General features: G+C 36.0%; 2 protein-coding genes across 3 annotated transcripts; one reads left to right on the plus strand and one right to left on the minus strand.

Annotated features, from left to right (window-relative positions):
- The first annotated feature begins 1866 nt into the window (after positions 1 to 1866).
- Positions 1867 to 3995, plus strand: LOC131008998 (cyclic dof factor 1-like). The gene is made up of 2 exons (XM_057936173.1): positions 1867 to 2296; positions 3002 to 3995. The coding sequence occupies exons 1-2, from the start codon at positions 2111 to 2113 to the stop codon at positions 3821 to 3823; spliced, it is 1008 nt and encodes a 335-aa protein (XP_057792156.1). The 5' UTR covers positions 1867 to 2110; the 3' UTR covers positions 3824 to 3995.
- An 8758-nt stretch (positions 3996 to 12753) lies between these two features.
- Positions 12754 to 16844, minus strand: LOC131009035 (uncharacterized). 2 transcript variants are annotated; one of them, XM_057936236.1, is made up of 4 exons: positions 16334 to 16810; positions 14569 to 14607; positions 13637 to 13721; positions 12754 to 13070 (listed from the first exon to the last, which is right to left on the minus strand). In XM_057936236.1, exons 1-4 carry the CDS (start codon positions 16706 to 16708, stop codon positions 12988 to 12990), a joined length of 582 nt encoding a protein of 193 aa, XP_057792219.1. In that variant the 5' UTR covers positions 16709 to 16810; the 3' UTR covers positions 12754 to 12987. The 2 variants fall into 2 exon arrangements, with proteins under 2 accessions (XP_057792219.1, XP_057792218.1); XM_057936235.1 differs by having other exon boundaries at positions 12754 to 13721; positions 16334 to 16844.
- Between the last annotated feature and the right edge of the window lie 4647 nt (positions 16845 to 21491).

Raw genomic sequence — 21491 nt, forward strand, 5'->3', positions numbered from 1 at the left:
AGTAATTGTTGACTTAATTAAAGTAAACTTTTGTCATTTTTAGAAAGTAGTCACTTTTAATGGGACACCCAAAAAGGAAATGTGGCCAGTTTTATTGGGACGGAGGGAGTATTATTTATATATTTTAATTTTATTTTTAAATTAAAATTCTATATTTTAATTATCTAATTTAATAAAATAAATTAAATTTAAAATTAAATAATAATTAAAAGTACATTAATAAAATTAAAATTACATTACTAAAATTTAGTCGTTTAACATATTGCAATTGAATCAATTAATACAATTGAAATTAGCCATTTATTCTTTAATTACAAAGCAAAACAATAAATAAATAGAAAAAGAAAAGGAAAAAAAAGACAAAACAATGAGACGAAAGCATTAAACAAATTAAGAGGAAAAACAATTAAATGATGAAAAGCTATCATTTAGCCGCAAAAAAGAAAAGGAAAAATAAAATAAAATGGGAAAAGGTAAAAGAGGGGCCCGCGTGTATCAGTTTGAAGCTGGGTGCAAATTTGCACCTAGTTTCCTCGGTTTCCGTGTTGAAACTGGTTCTTATTTTCTCCAATGGTAGTTCCAAGTTTAAGAAACTAGAAAAAACACCATTGGAGGCACCCTAATAATGTACATATACGATATCAATAGTATTTATTAATTTGAATAAAAGGTTTGATCTTTTACTATTAAAATTACGTAAGGGCTGCACATGTCAATAGGTCGGTTAGAAAATTATTATTATACTCCATATATTATATATAGTTGATAATTCAAAGTATCTCCAACCAAAACAGATTATTAATATCAGTTCGACGTTGGAAATAATGCATCTTGAGTTTCTTAAATCGTCCCATTTGGTTTAATTAATTATATTTTTGGACATTACATTACATCCTAAAGGAATCCATAAATTTTTATGAATCCTATAAATTGCTCGCTTGTCACGCTTCAATCAGATATATATAGTAATCCAAAATATTTTTTTTTGGAGTATATGCTTTGTGATTCAGAAACTTCTCTTTAGATCATTGACCCACTTTTAATAGAAAATAAAATAAATTATTAAAATTTTACAATTATATTAAAACGCAAAATTGCTATTTCACCGAACAAGCGGCAATCTATTGTCATAGTCCACTACAATAAAATTATAAAATAACATATATGAAAATAAGCATCTCTCAAAAAACATGGTTCTACTTCATTGTGATGGAATTTCATTTAAATGGGAGAGAACATTAATCATACCCGTGAATTTTGGGAATAAGAGTCTGACAATGATTGGCCAGGATTTATTCCTTAAACTGTCATCACCTGAATTTAAGTACAAATCTGAAATCAAATCTAAGCCAATCAGGCTTCAAAAAAGAAATAAAGAAATATATAAGCCAATCATAACAGTCCACGTCACTCAGCACTCAGGATTCTCAAACGAGTAACAGAAAAATCGGTACACCCAGAACGCATCAGGTAGCACGGAGCTTCCGTGCAACTCCGAATCTAGCATACATTTCTCACTGGTCCCACACACACAAAACTTGTGGCTCACAATTTTCTGCCCCCTGCCCACGTGGCACCCCACAATAAAATACATTTATAATGATAATATACTACTCCTATATCTATCTGATTTTTTTTGACAAAACTATAGGAATTGAGGGAGACTCGAGATGGGGTTCACCCTAATTCATTGTAGGTTTAATTATAAATCGTTCGGCAATAATTTTTTTTTACTACAGTTACATTTAAAATGATGATTAATTGCCATAGAATTAGAGGTTACTAATTTACCCATTTTCTTATATTTTAGCCTTTGACTAAACTATGTGATATTTAGGATAATTAACCTTGTAATTTACACAATGATATTTGAGTGTAAAATGACACATTAATAAAGTAGAAAATTCGTGTGTTCCGGCCCCACCAAAGTAGGGCTCAAGTTAGTTGGGGGGGGGGGGGGTAGGGGGTAAGTCATATGAGATTTTAGGATATCAAAATAATTTGTTAAAGCATTGCCATTTGCCAACACGGCTTATTTGTTATCTTTTTCTTATTTCTTGTTCATTTTCTCAAGTTTTTGGTGCTCCGTTTGACCAACCCTTGGAGAGGAATGAAGGAGCCGGAGATCAAATTGTTTGGCCGCAAGATCGTCTTACCGGACAAAGGCGGAGCTGTCGCCGCCGGCGAGTTTTCCGGCCGGAGCAGCTGCGTAAGCGACGGCGACGACCGCTGCTTGGAAGCCAGTGGAGAAAAAGGAGAGGCTCATCATGAAATCCAACTTCATGCTCTCGAGGAGGTAATCAATGGGCGTCGGATTTCATTTCACACACAACACACACTCACCCAAAGTAATCGTATTCAGATTAATTTGAGATTTTTATTGAAGAATTCAAATGAGCCCAGATGCATATACACATTGACAAGATTAAGTTTTTTTTTTTTTTTTGGGGGGGGGGGGGGATTTGTCTGCATATTAATTATTGGTTTTGATAAGGTTTCAATCGAATAATAATTAATTTATTTGTAGATTTTGGAGTTTTCTTCTTTGTAATTGTTGCCATGCTTTCCTTTAAAGCTTTTTTTTATTATTAAATAAAAGAATCATGAGTTCTTTTTCAGGATGTTAACAATACTTTAATATTTTTCGAAGACTATTGCTCTTTTTGAGGAGCCAATTGTTTGAATCGCCCATTCTCTCTCTTAAACTAATCTTAGTTTAACTATTTAATTACTTTCATTTTTGTGGTTGGTATTATTTTCATGCTTTCTCCGCCTCACACTTAATTAAGTGTATAATTTTTTTCTGCTGCTCTCGAAAAGTAAATATTCTGCTTTGATTTTCTTCTTTCTCAAGTCTGAAACCATTGGTTTGCTGAAAAGGTGTTCTGGAAAGTTCTAAAACACAGTTCTTTTATGATATTCGAATTCGAATTATCATCATAACAATTAACAAAGGATCTTGTTCAATCAATTGATGTGGATATCGGTCGAATTTTTTCAGCATCAAGAAGCAGAAGAGTGCGAAAGCAGGGATGAGAATGCAGAGGAGCCACGGAATCCGGCGGCGGAGTCGTCGGAGATGGACGAGAACGGGCAGCAAAAGGCGGCGCTGAAGAAGCCGGACAAGATCCTGCCGTGCCCCCGTTGCAACAGCGCCGACACCAAGTTCTGCTACTACAACAACTACAACATCAAGCAGCCCCGCCATTTTTGCAAGAGCTGCCAGAGGTACTGGACCGCCGGCGGCACCATGAGGAACGTCCCCGTGGGGGCCGGCCGCCGGAAGAACAAGAACTGCCGCCACATCTCCGCCGCCGAGGCCGATCTGGGCTGCGCTTTCGGGCTGTCGTTCGGCCCCGATCACGAGCCCATCAAGAGATCAGACGAGCCCATCAAGAATGGCGGGCCGCCGCCGCCGCCGCCGCCGCAACTCGTGATGCCGTTCCCTATGATCCCTTGGAATCCGGCAATTTGCCCGATGCCGATGCCGGTGTATCCGGCGCCGTATTGGCCTAATAATGGGTGGAGCGTGCCGTGGGTGGGGCCGGCGCTAGGTAAGCATTCAAGAAGTGGCGATGAAGTGGATAAGGGAAGGCCGATCTTGGTCCCAAAAACGCTGAGGATCGATGATCCAGAGGAAGCCGCCAAGAGCTCGATATGGGAAACGCTTGGGATCAAGTATGATTCGGTTAGTAGGGAAGGGTTGTTCAAGGCGTTGCAGCCCAAGCCCGGTCGGGAAAAGATTAGCATCTCCGCCGCCTCGGCGCTGCAAGCCAATCCCGCCGCTTTCTCGCGCTCCATTAGCTTCCAAGAGGGCGTCTGACGCCGGCCGCCGTCGCAAATGGAGTTTAGCTCACCTTTTTCTTGTAACGTTGGTGTGGTGTGAATTTATGTACAAAAATTTTGTAGAGAGATACTGACACAGGGGAGAGTGAGATCTTCTTTAAATGTTTAGATGCACAAAAACTTTGGGAATAACTAATTTTTAATTCTCATTTTCTTGTGATGTGTTCAACGTGAAGATGGATTTCTCTTTTTTTGTAACTTGAAGATGAATAGACTTGTCATGTTCTAACTATTGCAAAGCAGAGTTGTGAATGAAGATGTATTTGACATATTACAATATAATAGCGACAATATATAATACTACCTCTCCTACGAGGAAGAGACACGAGTTTTAAGATAAAGTTGTTGAGTATATTGAATATAGTAAAAATATGCTGAGTATATTGAATATAGTAAAATGTGTTGTAGCTAGTACCGTAAATGGTGAAAAGATGAAAAATAAGGGTAAATGTAGGAATTAACTATGATGGGGTACTGTCTAAAAATAAAAAATAATTTTTTTTTCAAACGAATAAAAAAAAAAGTTAAAATTATTTGGGGGACGAATGGAATAATAAAAGAAACATTGTTCAAATGTCTCGAATTCAAGTTCATGATCACGCACTCTTTTAAAATATTTATTACTCCTATCAAAATATAAAAAAATAGAACATCATTCAAAAGTCTAAGTTTTGAGTTCACCGTCACATAATCTTTTAAATTATTTGTTTCTTCGGTTAAAAAAAGAAACATGATATTGTAACTTTTACAATTTTACAATATTGTATTAAAAAAACATCATATTGTAACTCTACAAATGACAAGGTAGTGAAAAAGCTTTAAAAGGAAAGCATAGAGAAAAATGCAAGCATAAGAAAAGAGTCAATAGACCATTCCCTCAAAAAATGAGACAATAGAAACCCAAGGTATATTGATGACGCAATCAAAGTCGTAAATACTCTATTCGACCAATTTTAACAGGCTCACTTTTTTAGCATGAAATTTACTTTTTAGGAAGAAAATGGTGTAGTCTAAATCAATTAAATACTCAAAAAAATTTAAGCACTCTCCTCAACCGATTGCACCGTGCAACTAGTTTCTGAATGACACTATTTCAACATACAAATGACACTTGAAGATCTTCAAGAGTCATTTATATGTTGGAGTAGTGTCATTCGAAAATGTTCAACTGTCATTTCCCGAATAAAGTAATGTAATTTTGGCAACCGGTTGCACATGAGTATTTGTGATTTTTTTTTTCTCACTCAAAATGAAAAACAAGCTTATTCTAATAGGACGTCCGAAAAAGAAAAATGAGCCTATTAGAGTGGGATGAAGGGGTAATTCTTATAGCGATTGAATTCCAAGAATCCCAAAATACTGTAGTGATCGCATCTAAATATGAATTTGCATAGAATCTATGTTTAATTTTGGATTTATCAAAGGAAAATCTTGCAAAAAAATGGTTTTTTTTCTTATTGTTTAACAAACAATTTTAAAGATCATGTTATGGTTAATTAAAATCTTACTTTTATCTCTAAACATTAATCACTCTATTACTAAATCAATTATACACGCATACTAATAAGTATTTTTATTGGAGAGAAATGTAATCCTATATACATTTAAAAGGGGGAACCAAGATACAAAAAGAAAATCACTAATTCTATCCTCCTATCTAAAAGTTTATTGCATTTTTTATTTCAACTTCACATGAAATGATACTTAAAAATGAAAAGAAACAAAAGTTCATTTCTCATATTTTGTACAGTAAAATTTAAATGTAATTATGGAAATTTCACCTGAGTTTATGAACACCAAATGACTAAATTGTTTTGAGCTGTTATTAATTATCTATTCGGACCGTATGGTATGAAAATTTCTAACTTTATTTTTTTCATGATAATGGCTCATTAAGATTATTAATTTACACGGTTGGCAACTCAGCCACCTATAAATTTAAAGGGGTCTTTTTCCTATATATGGCAGCCTTTTTGATGTTAACATTTGATTTTTTCCAATAACATAATATATACTACTAATATTTATGAATAAATATAATTTCGTTGCCTAGACTTTTTAGGAAAAAAGATAAATGGAAAACATGTGTACCTGGCTGGATCAGAAAGTCGAGATATTTTATGTTTGAGTAAATGTAGACCACTTGTATATAACACTAGTTGTAAATAGGGTCCCAAAATTCCCACTTTCACAAAGTGCCAATAAATGCTTTTGGCTTTTGCATTTTGCTTTTTCAATAAAATGATAAAGCTTAAATTAGTCAAGTGTGAAATCTATATTTTTATCCTTACACGAGTTGTAATATTATTCCTTATGTATCTATTCTTTTTTTGTTTTGTTTTTTTTTTTTGTTTTTATTTTGTAGATCCGGAGAAAACAAATATTGTTAATATAAATGACGAGCAAACGAAGAATGATCAAGAAGCTACGAAGCTAAAAATATGCGGGAGCAAAACATCTGCGCGCAATTAAACAACTCGAAATCTCTTTCGATGGTTTAATACACGTAGACCAACTCAAAGAATTCATTATAGGTTCAATCAATGACAAGTTTGAAGGGACCTCAAAATCATCATGGACATATAGCAAGTCACATACTACAAGAATTGGCATCTTGAAGATGCCAACAGGCTACCGACCTCAAAAGTTTCAATAATTTGATGACAAAGACAATCCAAAGCAATACCTGACTCACTTTGTGGAGATATGCAATGATGTTGGTAACTTATGGAGATCACTTGGTGAAGCAATTCATTCGTTCCTTAAAGACAATGGATTTGATTGGTAATATCGATCTGGAGTCAAAATCAATCAATATTTTGGAACAATTGGAAAAGAATTCCTAAATCACTTATATGACAAACATGGTTTTCGTACCTCAATTTCGTATGACTTGTTGTCATTTCCCTTCATGTTTTACTTGTTTGTGTCCTAATGTTATGTTTTATAATGATTTGATGCTTAGTGGTAGTTTTGGTGTGGTTTCAAGGAAAATAAAAGATAAATTGAAGAATTATGAAAACATGAGGTTGAAGTACATCTCGAGAGAAATCTATGAGCTCAAACGGCGACAAAATTGGAGCTCAGACGAGGCAAAACGGGGCTAACAAAGTTGGTTGCACATAGGACCCACTACCATGGGAATGGCTTAGGCCGCGGTCCCCACCCGTGGCCGTGGGTGGAACCGCGGCTCGTGTTCAAAATCAATACATGAACCACCCGCAGTCCGGGCCTAACAACCCAAAATCTTCTTGAGAAATATAAAATATTGGAAGAAGTTAAGTGTCCGTAAAGAATAGAGGGGATTTTGCACTTCTTATGAGATGTTGAGGTACTAACAACCCAAAATCAAGAGATGGAGAGATAAATATGTTAGGAGGTTATATGACAAGGGGTTATTTGCTACTTTTCCCAAATGAAAAAGAATAATTAAATAACACACCCCTAATATTTACAATGAAAACTAATTAGGTCCCTAACGTTTTCCTGACATTCACAGCCGCTAGACAGGGCGACTTATTTGCCTCAAAATTTATGAAAGTTAAGGACATATTTATCTAATTTGTAACATGAGGGGTCTAATTGCATAAGATATAATGTTAATAACCTATTTACTTTTTGCTATATAACACTATATTTCTTTTAGCTTATAATGATCATTGATCCGTGACGAATCACATTCTCAGTCTCAATTATTTGAGTGACTCGTTTTATGCATCAATTACTCATTTACTCGAAACTGATTTTGAATAATGCACTAGTTTTATCTATTTATAGATTGTAATTTTAACCTTTATTTTCGTTTTAACTAAATAAACTAGTTTTGACAATATATCAATTGCTTTTACTATCGCTATATCAATTTAAAAGAGCACCTTTTGCCTTTATATTTTCTCAACCATAAATAATTAGAACAATTGACCGATTCATCATTAAATTTATTTAATGAAATATTTCACCTTAATTATGTGACATAACAAATAGATCGTTAGTTGGAATATTCAAACTAAGATGATAAAACTAATAGTAATTGGAAAAAAAAAAACTATTTGCAATTATGTCATTCCACACTAATCCAAGACTAACATAGTATAATTATTATTTTCTTATAAATAATTTACACTAACTAAATAAAGAATTTTGTCATTATTGGCAGTCATAATAGTTGTAATTTTGTTAGTATTTTATTATATATATATATATATATATAGGGGCGCGCTCCAGTGAGACCCTCCCTTAAGTGTAAGGACTAAGATCTAATCTAGTCCATTAAATAATCCAATCCAACCGTCCAGATTAAATGGAATTAATGCGTCCGGCTTTTTTTGTTTTCATTATTTTTTATGCGTTCACACTGGAAGGAGGGCTATTTAGTAAATTTAGCCGCATCATAAAACGCGTCTCCAACAATCCCCTCGATTCTCTTTAATTGTGTCCTCTCCAAATCCCTCATTCCTCGGAATTCATTAATTGCTCATATTAACTGCATTGCCTCTATCCACCGGCTCCGAAAATCGAATCTTTTTTCTTCTTTTTTGGTTTGTCAAAGCCGATCTAGGATTTAGAAGAGAACCTAGAGTTACTGCAAAATCATTGAAAACTAGTGAACAAGCAACGAAAGTGTTTCGCAGACGAAGAAACTCGCAGGTATTTTTTAGAGTTCAAGATTTCTTATTCTTGTTTGTACAATTTATATTAATTATATGTGTTTTGATTTCTAATTTTTGGTGCTATTGCTTTTCGAAATTTACTAAACCTAGTGAATAATTTTATTGGTTTGTTTTATTGTTTTTTAATATTTAGGATTCTCTAGGTGGAGATGAGATTAAACATGGGGACGAACCCAGTTGTTTTGTTGGGAATTACTAGGTTAATAAATTCTCATGAACTTGTGCAACTAGTGTTTTATCAATTCTTTAATAACTGAAGAATTTAATTAATATTCTATTAAATGATGGATCATTATATTTAGGATCATGTCCAGAGGATGTGGAGGTTACTAAGGACAAAGATAGTGGAGCTGTGGAGAAGGTAACTAAATTTGTATAAAAATTTATGAGTTCTTATGATGACATACATAAGTTATTCATTTTATTTTAACAGTAGTGCAACAACAGATTGGTTTTATTCATTAAGTTAAAATTCTCATGCATTAGCATTTGGTTTTAGTGCATCTGATTTTGTTCACAAACATATCCTATAAAGTAGTTAATCTAGGTTGAATCTTTAACCACTAGGCGAGGGAGTTGTTTGATTATTAAATGTGAACTTGGTCTTGTGAAATTGTTTGCAAATTGATTTTAATTATGAAATCTGGTATGGCCTATTTATTGTATTTATTTAGTTCTCCTAAATATTAAATATATTCATCTATTGAGAATTCTTATGCATTCTGATATGTTTTTAGTATATCTGAATGTGTTCGTGATCATAAAGTAAACAATATTTAATGTAGGTTGAATCTTGCATCACTTGGACATTGGTATTTGATTATTAAATGTAAACTTGTTCTATTTGTAGTTAGATTTTAATTATGATAATTGATTTTACTTTTTTTTTTGTAAAGATATATAGTTCACATAAATATTATTTTTATTTATTAGTTGATAATTCTTATGCTTTAAGATATGTCTAGTTCTTTTGAATGATCTATTCATGTGCATTAATAATGAAGTCACTTATATTAATGAGTTGTTTGGTCAAGTGCAGAAAAAAACTTGAACGACAAATCCGAGGACGAAGAGAGTTTAGATGATGATTTTGTTACCGTGCATCCAAGAGTTCAAATTGCGAACCTAATGGATGTACGGTGCAAGCGAAGAGAGGAGCACCTGCTGCTGTGTGTACCAGTACGGCAAGTTCTGCTTTGGCTTGGGCTGCTGATCCTTGGAGTTCGTCACCTGCTGCGATGACAATGAGAGCTGCTGCCCACACGACTACCCCATCTGCGATGTTGATGCACAAACTTGCCTAATGGTGAACTTGTCTTTTCATTCTTGATTCTTGGCTTGTTTTGATTGTTGATTGTTAGTGTTGTGCTGATTCTCGTGGCATGGTGTGAACAGAGCAAGGACAATCCGTTGGGGATACCGGTCTTCAAACGAGGCGCTTCAAAGCCCAACTGGTCGACCTGTAGGTTTGGGAGGAAGATGAGCAGCAACAGTGCTTGAGATTGTTGCAAGGGAAGGGAACTGAAGTTATTGTTTTGAGGAGTGGAGATGTGAACCATTTTCGTTTTCAGTATATAATTCTTTCGTTTTTGCTTATTCCTTAAGCAATTTGATGTATTCATTAAGCTTCACTTCACTGTTGTTGTGTTGTTCATTAATCGCAATTCATAACTGCAATCACATGCATAAATACATTAATATATAAATTTATTTATATTCACTAAATAGGATGTTTTATTCTTATGAATATATGTGTTATTCATTAACTATCAGCAAATCTTTATAGTTTAGAACTAATTCTGCGCAACTTAGTTCTATTGTATTTGAATTCAGTGCGTATATCTGATTATGTACGTATGTCTTGTATTATAGTCGTATTTAGTACGTACTATTTGTTATTCATTAGATATTTGGATAAGTGTGCAATGACTTACGACTATGCCAATTTGGAACATAATTAATTTTTTTTCAATAATTTTATCATGTGTTCCACTTTTAAGCTCTGGACAGATAAAGTTTGGAACATTGTTGTTGGATTTGATGAACAATAAAGGATTGAAAATGAATATCATATAAATTACTAGTGAATAACGTATTACTAAATTGGAATCAGAATAACTATGATGTAAACCTATTAAGAATACATAATATTGTTTAAAAGCAACCATTAACCCAATTAACCCACTATATATATTTTGAATGTCGACTCTCTTTATCAGTGCTTTGTAATAATGGCGTATGATTCTGATGAATAAGTGAGCAAAGACTTTTGACGATAATGAATTTTAAATAGTGGTTTTGAAATTTATAGTTGTTATAATTTATTTTATTAGGTGTTCAATTTAAATCTCTGAATAAAAAAATTCTGGAATACTATCGCGAAATATGTTGAATATTGATTGAGTGAAGATGAATAACATATGAACTGCTAATGAACAACATATATCCATATTTTATCATAACTGGATTTTGAATAAATTTCTTATCCAATTAAAAATAATAATAACTTGATTGAGATAAATTAAAAGTACAAATAGAAAATAATTAACTTGAAAATTAAATTGTTGTATAAGTTATGATGTATGCATAAATTAAATTATTAAAATTTTAATTGTGTAATATACCCGTAGAAAAAATACACATGAACAAACATGGCAGTATAATGAATAACAATCTAAAATAATTCGATAATAAATCTTCCTAAGCTATCTATTCCCACGACTTCACTGATAGAAAAAATATTTGATATATGAAATGCAGAAAACATATTGTGATGATGACAATCTTAAATAATTCGGAATTGATAATAGATAAAGATAAGAATATGAAATTAAAGAGAGAGAATTAAAGGAAATATGAATGAAAATAAAAAAGATATGAAAGATATGATTCAATGAAGATATACCATAAATCAGATATGTAAAATTAACGAATGACAAATTTAACCTTTAGATAATTAAATAATGAATCAAATCAAAAAAAAATCTAGCCATAGGATTGAAAATATTAATGCACCAGATTGTGCCCTAGATCTCATTAAAATTAGGGGGTCTCATTGGAGCGGCCCCCTATATATATATATATATATATTTTTTTTTTTTTTGACTTGGGGGAGTTGGGGAGGGGGAGCTGTGGGGTTTGAACCCGAGACCTCACTGTTCACACACAGGAGGTCGCACCGCTTGGTGTCCCCGTGGGGACAGTATTTTGTTATATATCAATTTGGGTATGTGGATCGTATCGTCTGATGGATTTTGATGCAAGACTGGACTATATTAATTTACCAAGATTTCGAAAAGGTGTTCCGTTGAAATTTCCACGACGACTTTTGTTTTTGATTTTTGAATGAGAATTACGAAAAAACTATTTTTTTTTTCGTTGAAACGTCACTTATCTATAAAGGCATGATTCTGATTTCTGGACATGTCATGGCCATGGGGCAGCAGGAATAGTTTATTTTGTCTATAAAATCGAACCTATTTCGTCATATAATGGATCATAAAAGGTCAAATTCTTCCACTATAAATCTTTTGTTGCAATCTTTACCCTATATTAAGTGCATCTGCCTCTCTCTCTCTTAATTGCCATGAAGAAATGGAAGGTGAAGATTAGGTCAATTTCAAGTGAGCATCATTAACGTTGTCAAATTCATTTTATAGGTGAAGTAAAAATTCTACCATCAAATACACAAATTTTCAATAGTAGACTGTTGTCAATTTCCAACAAATTACTCCCTCCATCCACTAATTTATGGCATAGGAGACAAAACACGAGTTTTAAGAAAAATTGTATTTTTATTAGTTGAGTGAAGAAAGGGACCCACAATTTATTAAAGTCAATGCAATTAAGCCACAATTTATTAAAGGGACCCACAATTTTGTTTAAAATATGAATATAAACTTACCCAAAATATATAAGACATAAATTGGTGGACGGACCAAAAAAGCAAGTAGGCCATAAATTAGTGGACGTAGGGAGTAATATACAATGGGATAAATAGCATGCCTACAAGTTCATGTTCAACTGCTAACACAACTTTCGGGCAACTATTTGGTCGATAGAATACATACCTTGAAGCAATCGAAGTCGTTTAGAGCATGTTCATTTTACATGATTGATAAAATGCACAATTGAGTATTTTTATCCTTAAGAGTATGATTTTTCCGGTCTCACTCTTTCAATGTGATAGGAATCATTTCTTCAAAAAAAAAAAAAAAAAAAAAAAGAGAAAGAGATAGGAATCAAATAAAACAAGCTTAAATAAAAGAAATAATCAAGGTCCTTGGAATATTCCAAAGTTTCAATCCATCCAAGTAAACAAATAATGGATTAACCTTAGTGTTTTTATGTATCAAGAATAATCCTTAAAAGTAACCGTCCCCTTAGTTAATTAGTTTCCCATCTGTGTTAGAATTCCTTCATGTATCAAGACTAATCCTTAAGCTATACATATGGCCGATGCATAAGCTTATTATTGAATTTTACATCCGCCGGAATCTTGGCCACGGCGAACATTGCCATAGGCCGACAACTCAAGAAGGTCCATGTCGCGACCTGCACTAATTCACATCAAGCCATGAAAACAACATTCTCACTAAAAGAATCAGTGGCATTGGCTCCATTGCTACACAGCTTAAGCTTGTTGTGGGGCTGAGTGTTTGAGAGTTTGGTAATGATAAAAGTGTTTAACTAGTGGAAATAACACAACATTCACTAGAGCAGTTTGCATCTTTCACACAGCTGTCAAGACATATTGCAATCATAACACTTTCAAATATTTTGCAGTTACATCCCCAAGTTCTTCAGTGATTGAAAAATGTCGCTTCATTGTGAAAAATAACGTCATTTTAGGGTGCAAACCAGACAAACTTTGTGGATGTTGTAATTGAAGAAGTATTAAAAGACGGTGTTGTAACTGCAACGTCTTAAAAGTCATGTGAAAATTGAAAGTTAGGGGTAAATGGTGTGTCATTTTTACAGTTAACTCTTGATGATAACAAACCCTGCCATCTTGAATTTAAGAGAAGATTCTAACATTTTATGAAAAGTATCATGTAAATTTCGGAGAACAATGTTACTATGCACGCGCTTAGATAGCCAAATATAGAAGTCGAGTAAACCTGAAACCCGGCAGTAAGCACTCTTCTGAATAAGCTCACTTTTGGACATCTCAGTCCGGTTTCCCTTGGATCGATTAACAGTTGCCTGTGCAATAAAATCAGTGACACAACCGTGTTATTAACAGTCAAGCATGAAAGTTATATCAAAGAAAATAATGAAAGAATATTGAAGAATACATGTACGTAAAAAATGAATTTCTTGTAGTTAGGTATCTTTTAGGTAAAAAATGATTGGCAACGGCATGTTCATTTGTATACTTTAGCAAACAGGATAGGAGCCGAATAAGCATTATTTTGGAGTTTTCCCATTATCCTATTACTGAGCTTTATAATATAATTATTTTTCAAAAAAAGATATGGAGATCCAGGGAGTGCATCAGACTCATATTCATCAGCAAAAAGAAGAAACTGCTCCACTAACTTATCAAATTCGATATAACAGCCGACTCTTTTCTAGATAAAAGTAGATAGAAAGATACTTGTGTGGATAAATTTGCACCCTATGATTCTCTCACATGCAAACAAAACAGCCAACAGGAATACTATTCTCCACTAAATTCAAAGAGTACAAGGTAGAATCATGAAAAGCAATTTGTGGAAGTATTAAGGAGGAAACGGAATTCCATATTATATTCCAAAATGTATAGCTGTCCTCTCAATGACTACATACATGTTAATGTACCTACTCAATAACCCAAGAAGAATGCTCTTGATTAAAGAAGTTCATTGAATCTATTGCATAATTTAAACTTGTCTAATGAGCAGAATTTTCACGCATACCAAATAGGCAATAGCATAACATCTCCTGCTTATGAACAGAAGGCATGTTTTCGATACAAAGGAATGAGCAACAGGAACAAAGAAATTGGAAAAAAAAGTATTCCAAAGACAAAGAAACTCCAGATTAAATTTATGAATAAGGCGGAGATTACCTGCAACACTTGGCAATTTTCTAAGGTGCTTTTCCCGCCCTGCATAGATGCAAATCTTGAATTTCATGGCAGATCGAAATAGAATAACAAGCCTTAAGAAACAAAACCTTTAGAAAGTAAGATACATACAAGAACCATCAAGCTATTTGGTGTACCCCATATGATACAACCATCTATGTAGATAATAAAGTCTCTCCATGCAAACATACTGTAGTGCTGTAAACTAGATAAATATACAACATACTAGTAAGACTATTGGCCTTAGTGGTATAGAACGACTGAATGTATTCTTTCTTCCTATCACTTTTGTTGGGTAATACATATAACTTGAATAGTTCCAAGGTGGTTCAGACATTTGGTCATAAAAAGTCATATTTCACTATGCCATAAAGTCAAGCAATCCCAGAACATGAGGACAAAAAACAAAGCACAACGAAATCAATTAACAATCATTAACTTAGGAAGTGTTGAACAGTATTGTCAACAAGGTACAACGAGACAAGCAAAAAACAATCTACCAATAGCATTACATAAGAACCTTAGATCTAGCAACCTGAACTTTAGAGTTCAAATTTTGCTGAGATTAAAAGTGAACCAAGCAAAGATCAGGACTTCTACAGGTAAGGCAAATCATATGGTTACATCAGGTCCAAAACAAACTGAAAACAACCTAAACTGATTTCTACTTGTCAGGATCCCTTCGTAAATCGTGAATATATGACCTCTTTTAGAGCAATGTTAATCTTACATTCTTTATTACATTCTTTATACTCATAGCCACATTCATGTCATAACACATGTTATGTGCCACATTGCTAGTCATATGCAACGAGTTGTAAAGGAATATACTACAAATCAACTACAAATATCTAATCTCGCAAAAAAGTAAAAATAAAAATAAAATAAACATATACCTAATCACAGAACTGATACTGTAGAAACATTACAAACCAGACATACCAGCACAGTAAAGAGTCAACTATTTGAGATTCAGTTTCTTGAAGAAAAAAACATGTACATGAGTTTTGGAAGAACGAGACACAATTGTTAGGTTTTCATGGCAATTTACAAAACACACTGAATACATCTATTTTACATAAACTACAACCATAGTATAGTAAAGCCAAATAACTGAAACAGCCCAATCCTCGACCTATTAAGAGATAGTCTATCAAGCCATCAAACTTATACTCGAAATGCCTAGTTGGCATAGTTCATACAAGGGAATAACTTGACAAAATTCAAGAAAGAACCAAGTGAAGGTAACTAGCCATCAGTCTTCTGTTCTATGTTTGTGTAGTCACAGTTTTTATCAAAACATAAAAAACAATAAGAGTAACTTTTCCACTTCAAAAATTAGCTACTCATAAGCTCCAGAATAGCATTGCTTGTTACTAAAGAAGCAAGATACTAACAATAAATAATAATAATCCCAATATGTAAATGAAAATGGACTAAAAAAAGGATATAACAAATTAGTCCATCCTCACACAGCAAAGGTTATTGAACTACATTGTATAATTATTAACATCACCAAAACTATTCCTCCATGCTTTAAAATATGTACCTTCCTTCAAATCCACTAAAACTCCTAAAACGAACCCTTAAAGACAAACTCAATTGTAGAATTTATATGAACCAATACTCGATAGAGAAACAATATATCTAACAAATCTCCACGGCATCGCAATCAAGCAGATTCCACAGAGTCTCAAATCTATCAATTTACATCATTTCACTATCATTCACCATTAAAAAAGACTACCTTAGAGTAAGGAATAATGTGATCGTAATCATGGCAGAGGCAACCGGAGCATCCGACGAGCTTCCGGAACACAGTGTTGCCCAAGGGGTCGCGCCGCCACCTATCCGGGTGGCGGCCCTTGATTTTCTCGGCCTTGTCCCAGCATTGCTGCTTCACACTGTGCGGGAAACTCCGAGGGTTCGGGCTCTCCGGCGAGATTTGGAGGGTCTCGAATCGCGAGAGCTCTTCGGCGAAGAGGTCGCCCTCGGCGAGCGCCGCTGCGGACGGTGGAGGGGAGACCCGACGGTTCGGGCTGGCGGGCGGGGCCCGCCGTGTAGAGGGGAAGGTTGTGGTTTTTTTGCTTTTCCGGCGGTTTTGGGGAGTCTTTGGGCTCATTTTTTGGGGATAGGATGAAATATCAGAGATGGAGCTCAAAAGTCAAAACAGCTAAAGATAAAATTGTGATGTTTTGTCGAAATTTATTTATGAGTTAGATTTGGAGGATTAAAAATTATCAATTACTTCTATGAATAACTTTTTTTTTTTTTCGAGGGAAAAAGAGAGATAATATTATTAATCACAAGTACATGGACGATGAAGATGACCCTCCACATAAGACGGGGTTCATCCCAAACATGATGTGATAAAATATCTCTCGCAGCTTTAGCCAAATCATGCGCAATGACATTTTGTTCTCGCTTGATATGAATAACTCGGAATCCCGAAAGCAACGTTAGTTCTCTCCGGCAATAGGAAGCAATCGCACCAATCTCCAAAATATTCCTAGCACCTGAACCAACGACATCACACGCCCTTTTGCTGTCGGACTCCACAACACCATGCGTATAACCCAGACCCTTGAGCCAAGAAAGAGCTTCCTTGATGCCGATCAATTCGCCTTCCTCCACACTACGACTCCCCGGCATCCTCATGGACTTTCCAGCAACAAAATTCCCCTCATTATCTCGAATAACCAAGCCAATTCCCATCGAAGAATCATGGGCAAAGAAAGCCGCATCAACATTGCATTTAACAAACCCAACAGGAAGGTCATGCCAGCCCATGCATGTCGCAGGATGCTGCTTTGCAGCACGAGGAAAAGACACCTCCTGCGCCATCTTCCAGTCAGCCCAAGTCACAGCCGCTGCTACCACCGAAGAGGCCGGGATCGGCGTAATCTCTTGCCAAACCGCCGCATTTCTTTCTTTCCAAATTTGCCAAAGAAGCATGCAAGCTTTAGTTTTAAAATCACTTGAGCTGCCAACTATCTGAAAGAGAACCAGTTGAAAAGAGTCACTAGATTCTACGATATTTGCCATGATCGTCTCAAGATTACCAGCTCTCCAACAATCAGTCGCAAAAGGACAAGAGATAAAGGTGTGCCACAGATTCTCAAAACCTTGCTTACATATAGGACACTCACCCCCAACTCCAACACCTCTCGTGACTAGACGCTCCTCCGTAGGTAAATTGTTGCGAGCCGCTCTCCACAGAAAACTCTTAACTTCTATGAATAACTTAGATATATGAGATTAACATATTTTTTTTAAGCTTTTCTTTGAACCAACTTTTCATGTAGTTTAGAGGATTCAATAACTTTGAGTTTGATTAATTACGTTTAAATTGATAGATGATTGTTAATGAAAACATGCTCTAGTGATAAAATTGAGGCATTCAAAAAACTCTTTTTTATTAGAGATTTTTGGGTTTAATTGTGGATCCTATTAATATACATAGAAATAAAAATAATATTGTGGACGAATTAAAATGATAAAAGTTAAAATAATATTATGGTATGTTTTACCTTAAATTCATTCAATATGATAAAAGCAATAATTAACCCCTATTCAAATTTAAGTTCATAATTAACGACGTGATTTTTTAAATATTACTCATTCTGTGTCACTTGTATTAATAAATTAAGGAGTATGATGTAATGTAAGCGATGATAACTTATTTGACGTGTAAAGTAAATTATGCATGAAAATTAAGGAGAGTTAGTAGCTCTAATTATTTTTATTTTTAAAAAAATATTGTTATAAATGAGATAAATTAAAAAGAGGAAACTAATAAACAAATACCAAAATTTAAAAAAGATAATTTAGCCCTTCTTTAAAACTAACTCTTTTGTATACCAAAATCTGTGAAAAGACTAAAACAGCCCTTACGGTCCCTACCACTTGAAGACAAAGTCAAACCCGTGTCCACGATCGCGGACACGATGGCCACGATGGGGGCTCCCATCGTGGACACGATGGTAGCCATCGTGGGCCACGGTCGTGGACACGACGGCACCATCGTGATCACGATGGGGGCTCCCATCGTGGGCCACGGTCGTGGCCACGACGGCACCATCGTGTCCACGATGGGAGCCCCCATCGCATTCACAACGGGCGACGACGATGGCACGACCGAGGTGAAGGGGGCTGCGGCAACGGGGCACGACGACGGCACGACCGTCGCCCACGTCGTGCCCACAATCGCACGACGGAGAAGAGGGCGATGGGCGATGGCACGAACGAGGGGGGTGCGACCGGCGATGGGCGATGGGGGTGGGAAGGGGGCGAAGGCCATGATGGGGGGCGAGGAGCGAGGGGACGACGGGGAAGGGGGCGAAGGCTACGACGCGAGGGCACGATGGCAATGTCTCAGCCGATAAGACCGTCCCCCGACCATCGTGTCCATTGTGGGCAGGGGGCACGACCGTCGATGTCCATCGTGGGCACGGTCGTTGCACGATCACGGCCATCGATGGGCCGAAGGCACGACGGGCCGGGGGGAACGGGGGACGGAGGACACGACGGGGCCGGGGGGACGGGAGGACACGACGGGGGGAGGGGACGGGGGACGGAGGACACGACGATGGGAGGGCACGATGGACACGTTCGTGACCATGATCACACCATCGTGTCCACCGGGTACACGATCGTGTGTTATTATTGTTTGAAAATTTGAAATTTATGATGTTATATTCGACTAATTTAAGTTTGAACATGTTATATATCTTCTAAACAATATTTTAATACATAGTTAATCAAACCATTTAATCTTAAAACACATAATTTAAGTGTTTTTGTGAAATGAGTCATGACAACTATATAACATTCCATGAAATGTTATAAGTATTTTTCAAGTAGATATTCATAGATCTCGATGTATATAACTCCAACTCGTTTAATTTTGATTACAAATCAAGCTTGATTGCTAAATTATAATTTTAAACATAATATAATACATTAAACAAGTCAATAATCATATTTAAGTTTGAAATTAAATGATATTAATAACCACACGATGACTCGTGAGAGCCATCGTGTCCACCATCGTGTCTTACCATCGTGGCTACGACCGTAGGACACGATGGTGGACACGATGGGGCGAATGACGGGCGTGGGCGAGGGCGGGGCACGACGGGGGCGAGGGCACGACCGTGGCCCACGATGGCGCTGTCGTGACCACGATGGCTGCCATTGTGTCCACGATGGGAAGCCCTCATCGTGATCACGACAACCACCAACATTTTTTTATGTTTTTCTTTTGTTTCTCAAGACAATAATATACAAAAATCAACATAACAAATAGAGTGAACAACATACCAAACTAAAAATAAATAACATGGAATATGTCTCAATAAGTCTCAATATGTTTCAAAGTTGGGTAAGACAAAATATTCTAGATCCTACAAGCCACCTATACTTCTTGATAGGACCTTCAATATCAAGTAAAATCTTCTTCACATCCTTGAATATTTCGGCCCTCAAATAAAGATTAACCCACGGGTCACATAGATCAATGTAGGTCTTTTTCAATCACAATTAACCTACAAAATCAATGTATTAAAAGCAATTAGAAAGAAAATCATGTATTTGAAAGAATTAATACAACAATTAAAAAAAAGGTGGGGGGGGGGGGGGAAAGAGGGCTGTCGTGATCACGATGGGGGCTCCCATCGTGGACACGATGGCAGCCATCGTGGGCCACGACGGCGCCATCACGTCCACGATGGTCGCCCCCTTGCCCCCATCGTCCCCAAACAACAAATCTCACCGGAAACCGCTGGAAATTTTGAAAAAAAAACTCCATTCTCAATAAATCTCAAGAAACTCAAGTTATTTACTAACTAAACATGATTCTCAAAATATTATAACACACATACATGCATTTAACAATGAATTTAAGCTACAATATTTTAAAAATTTGAAAGGGGCGAAAATTAGGGTTCACCGGAGGAATAGGATGTGTCGTACACTCCTCGTCGGAGCTTTTTGCCGACACCGACGCCGACTCCTCGTCGTTCCGGTCGCGGTCGCCCATCTCGATGTCGTCGTGAGTTGGTGATCGATCGTGAGATTTCTCCGATCGTGAGTGTGTCGTGAGAGAGAGAGAGACGAAAATTGAATTTGAGGGGAGGGGGGGCGATTGACTTGGACGAAAATCTTGATTCCTTTTTTTTAAAATGATATAATATGAGGGTGTTTTAGTCATTTAACTCATTTTGGTATACAAAAGAGTTGTTTTTAAATTGGGGCTATAAAACATATCTCTTTTAAATTATGGTATTTAAAATCTTGGACCCCAATTAAAATATATATATATATATATATATATAATATTATAAATGGAATGGAGAGAGTAATAAACAATTTCACCGATACTATGCTAATTTCACCGTGATCTTTTTGCCCTTTAACCCTTCCATTTTGAAATTTATAATTGATATATGTATTAATGTATATACAATATTTGGTTAGTATTTCATAAATTAAATAATACTCCATAACTCATTACACTACAAAAAACTGGTAATTACCGACGGAAAAATGCCGTCGGTAAAAAAAGACGGTCGCGCGGTAAATAGTGTTACCGGCGGTGATACCGACGGCAAGCTGCCGCCGCTAATCGACTCGTCGGTAACGACAATACCGGCGGCGATCGGCCGCCGTCGGCAATTAATGGCGGCGTTGCCGCCGGAATGTCCGCCGTTAAACGGTGGAGCAATGCCGGAGAATTAGCGGCGGCAACCACCGCCGCTAATTACCGAGGGCATAAATACCGTCGGTAATTCCACCGGAGTCCGGCGGAGCCATGCCGGAAAGTTAGCGACGGCGTTTGCCGCCGCTAATTGGCGGCGGCACAAAGCCGTCGGTAATAAGCCACCGATCGGCGGCGGCGGTCGGCG

Source organism: Salvia miltiorrhiza, chromosome 2 (genome assembly GCF_028751815.1).
Source record: "Salvia miltiorrhiza cultivar Shanhuang (shh) chromosome 2, IMPLAD_Smil_shh, whole genome shotgun sequence".
In the NCBI taxonomy this organism is placed as follows: Eukaryota; Viridiplantae; Streptophyta; class Magnoliopsida; order Lamiales; family Lamiaceae; genus Salvia; species Salvia miltiorrhiza.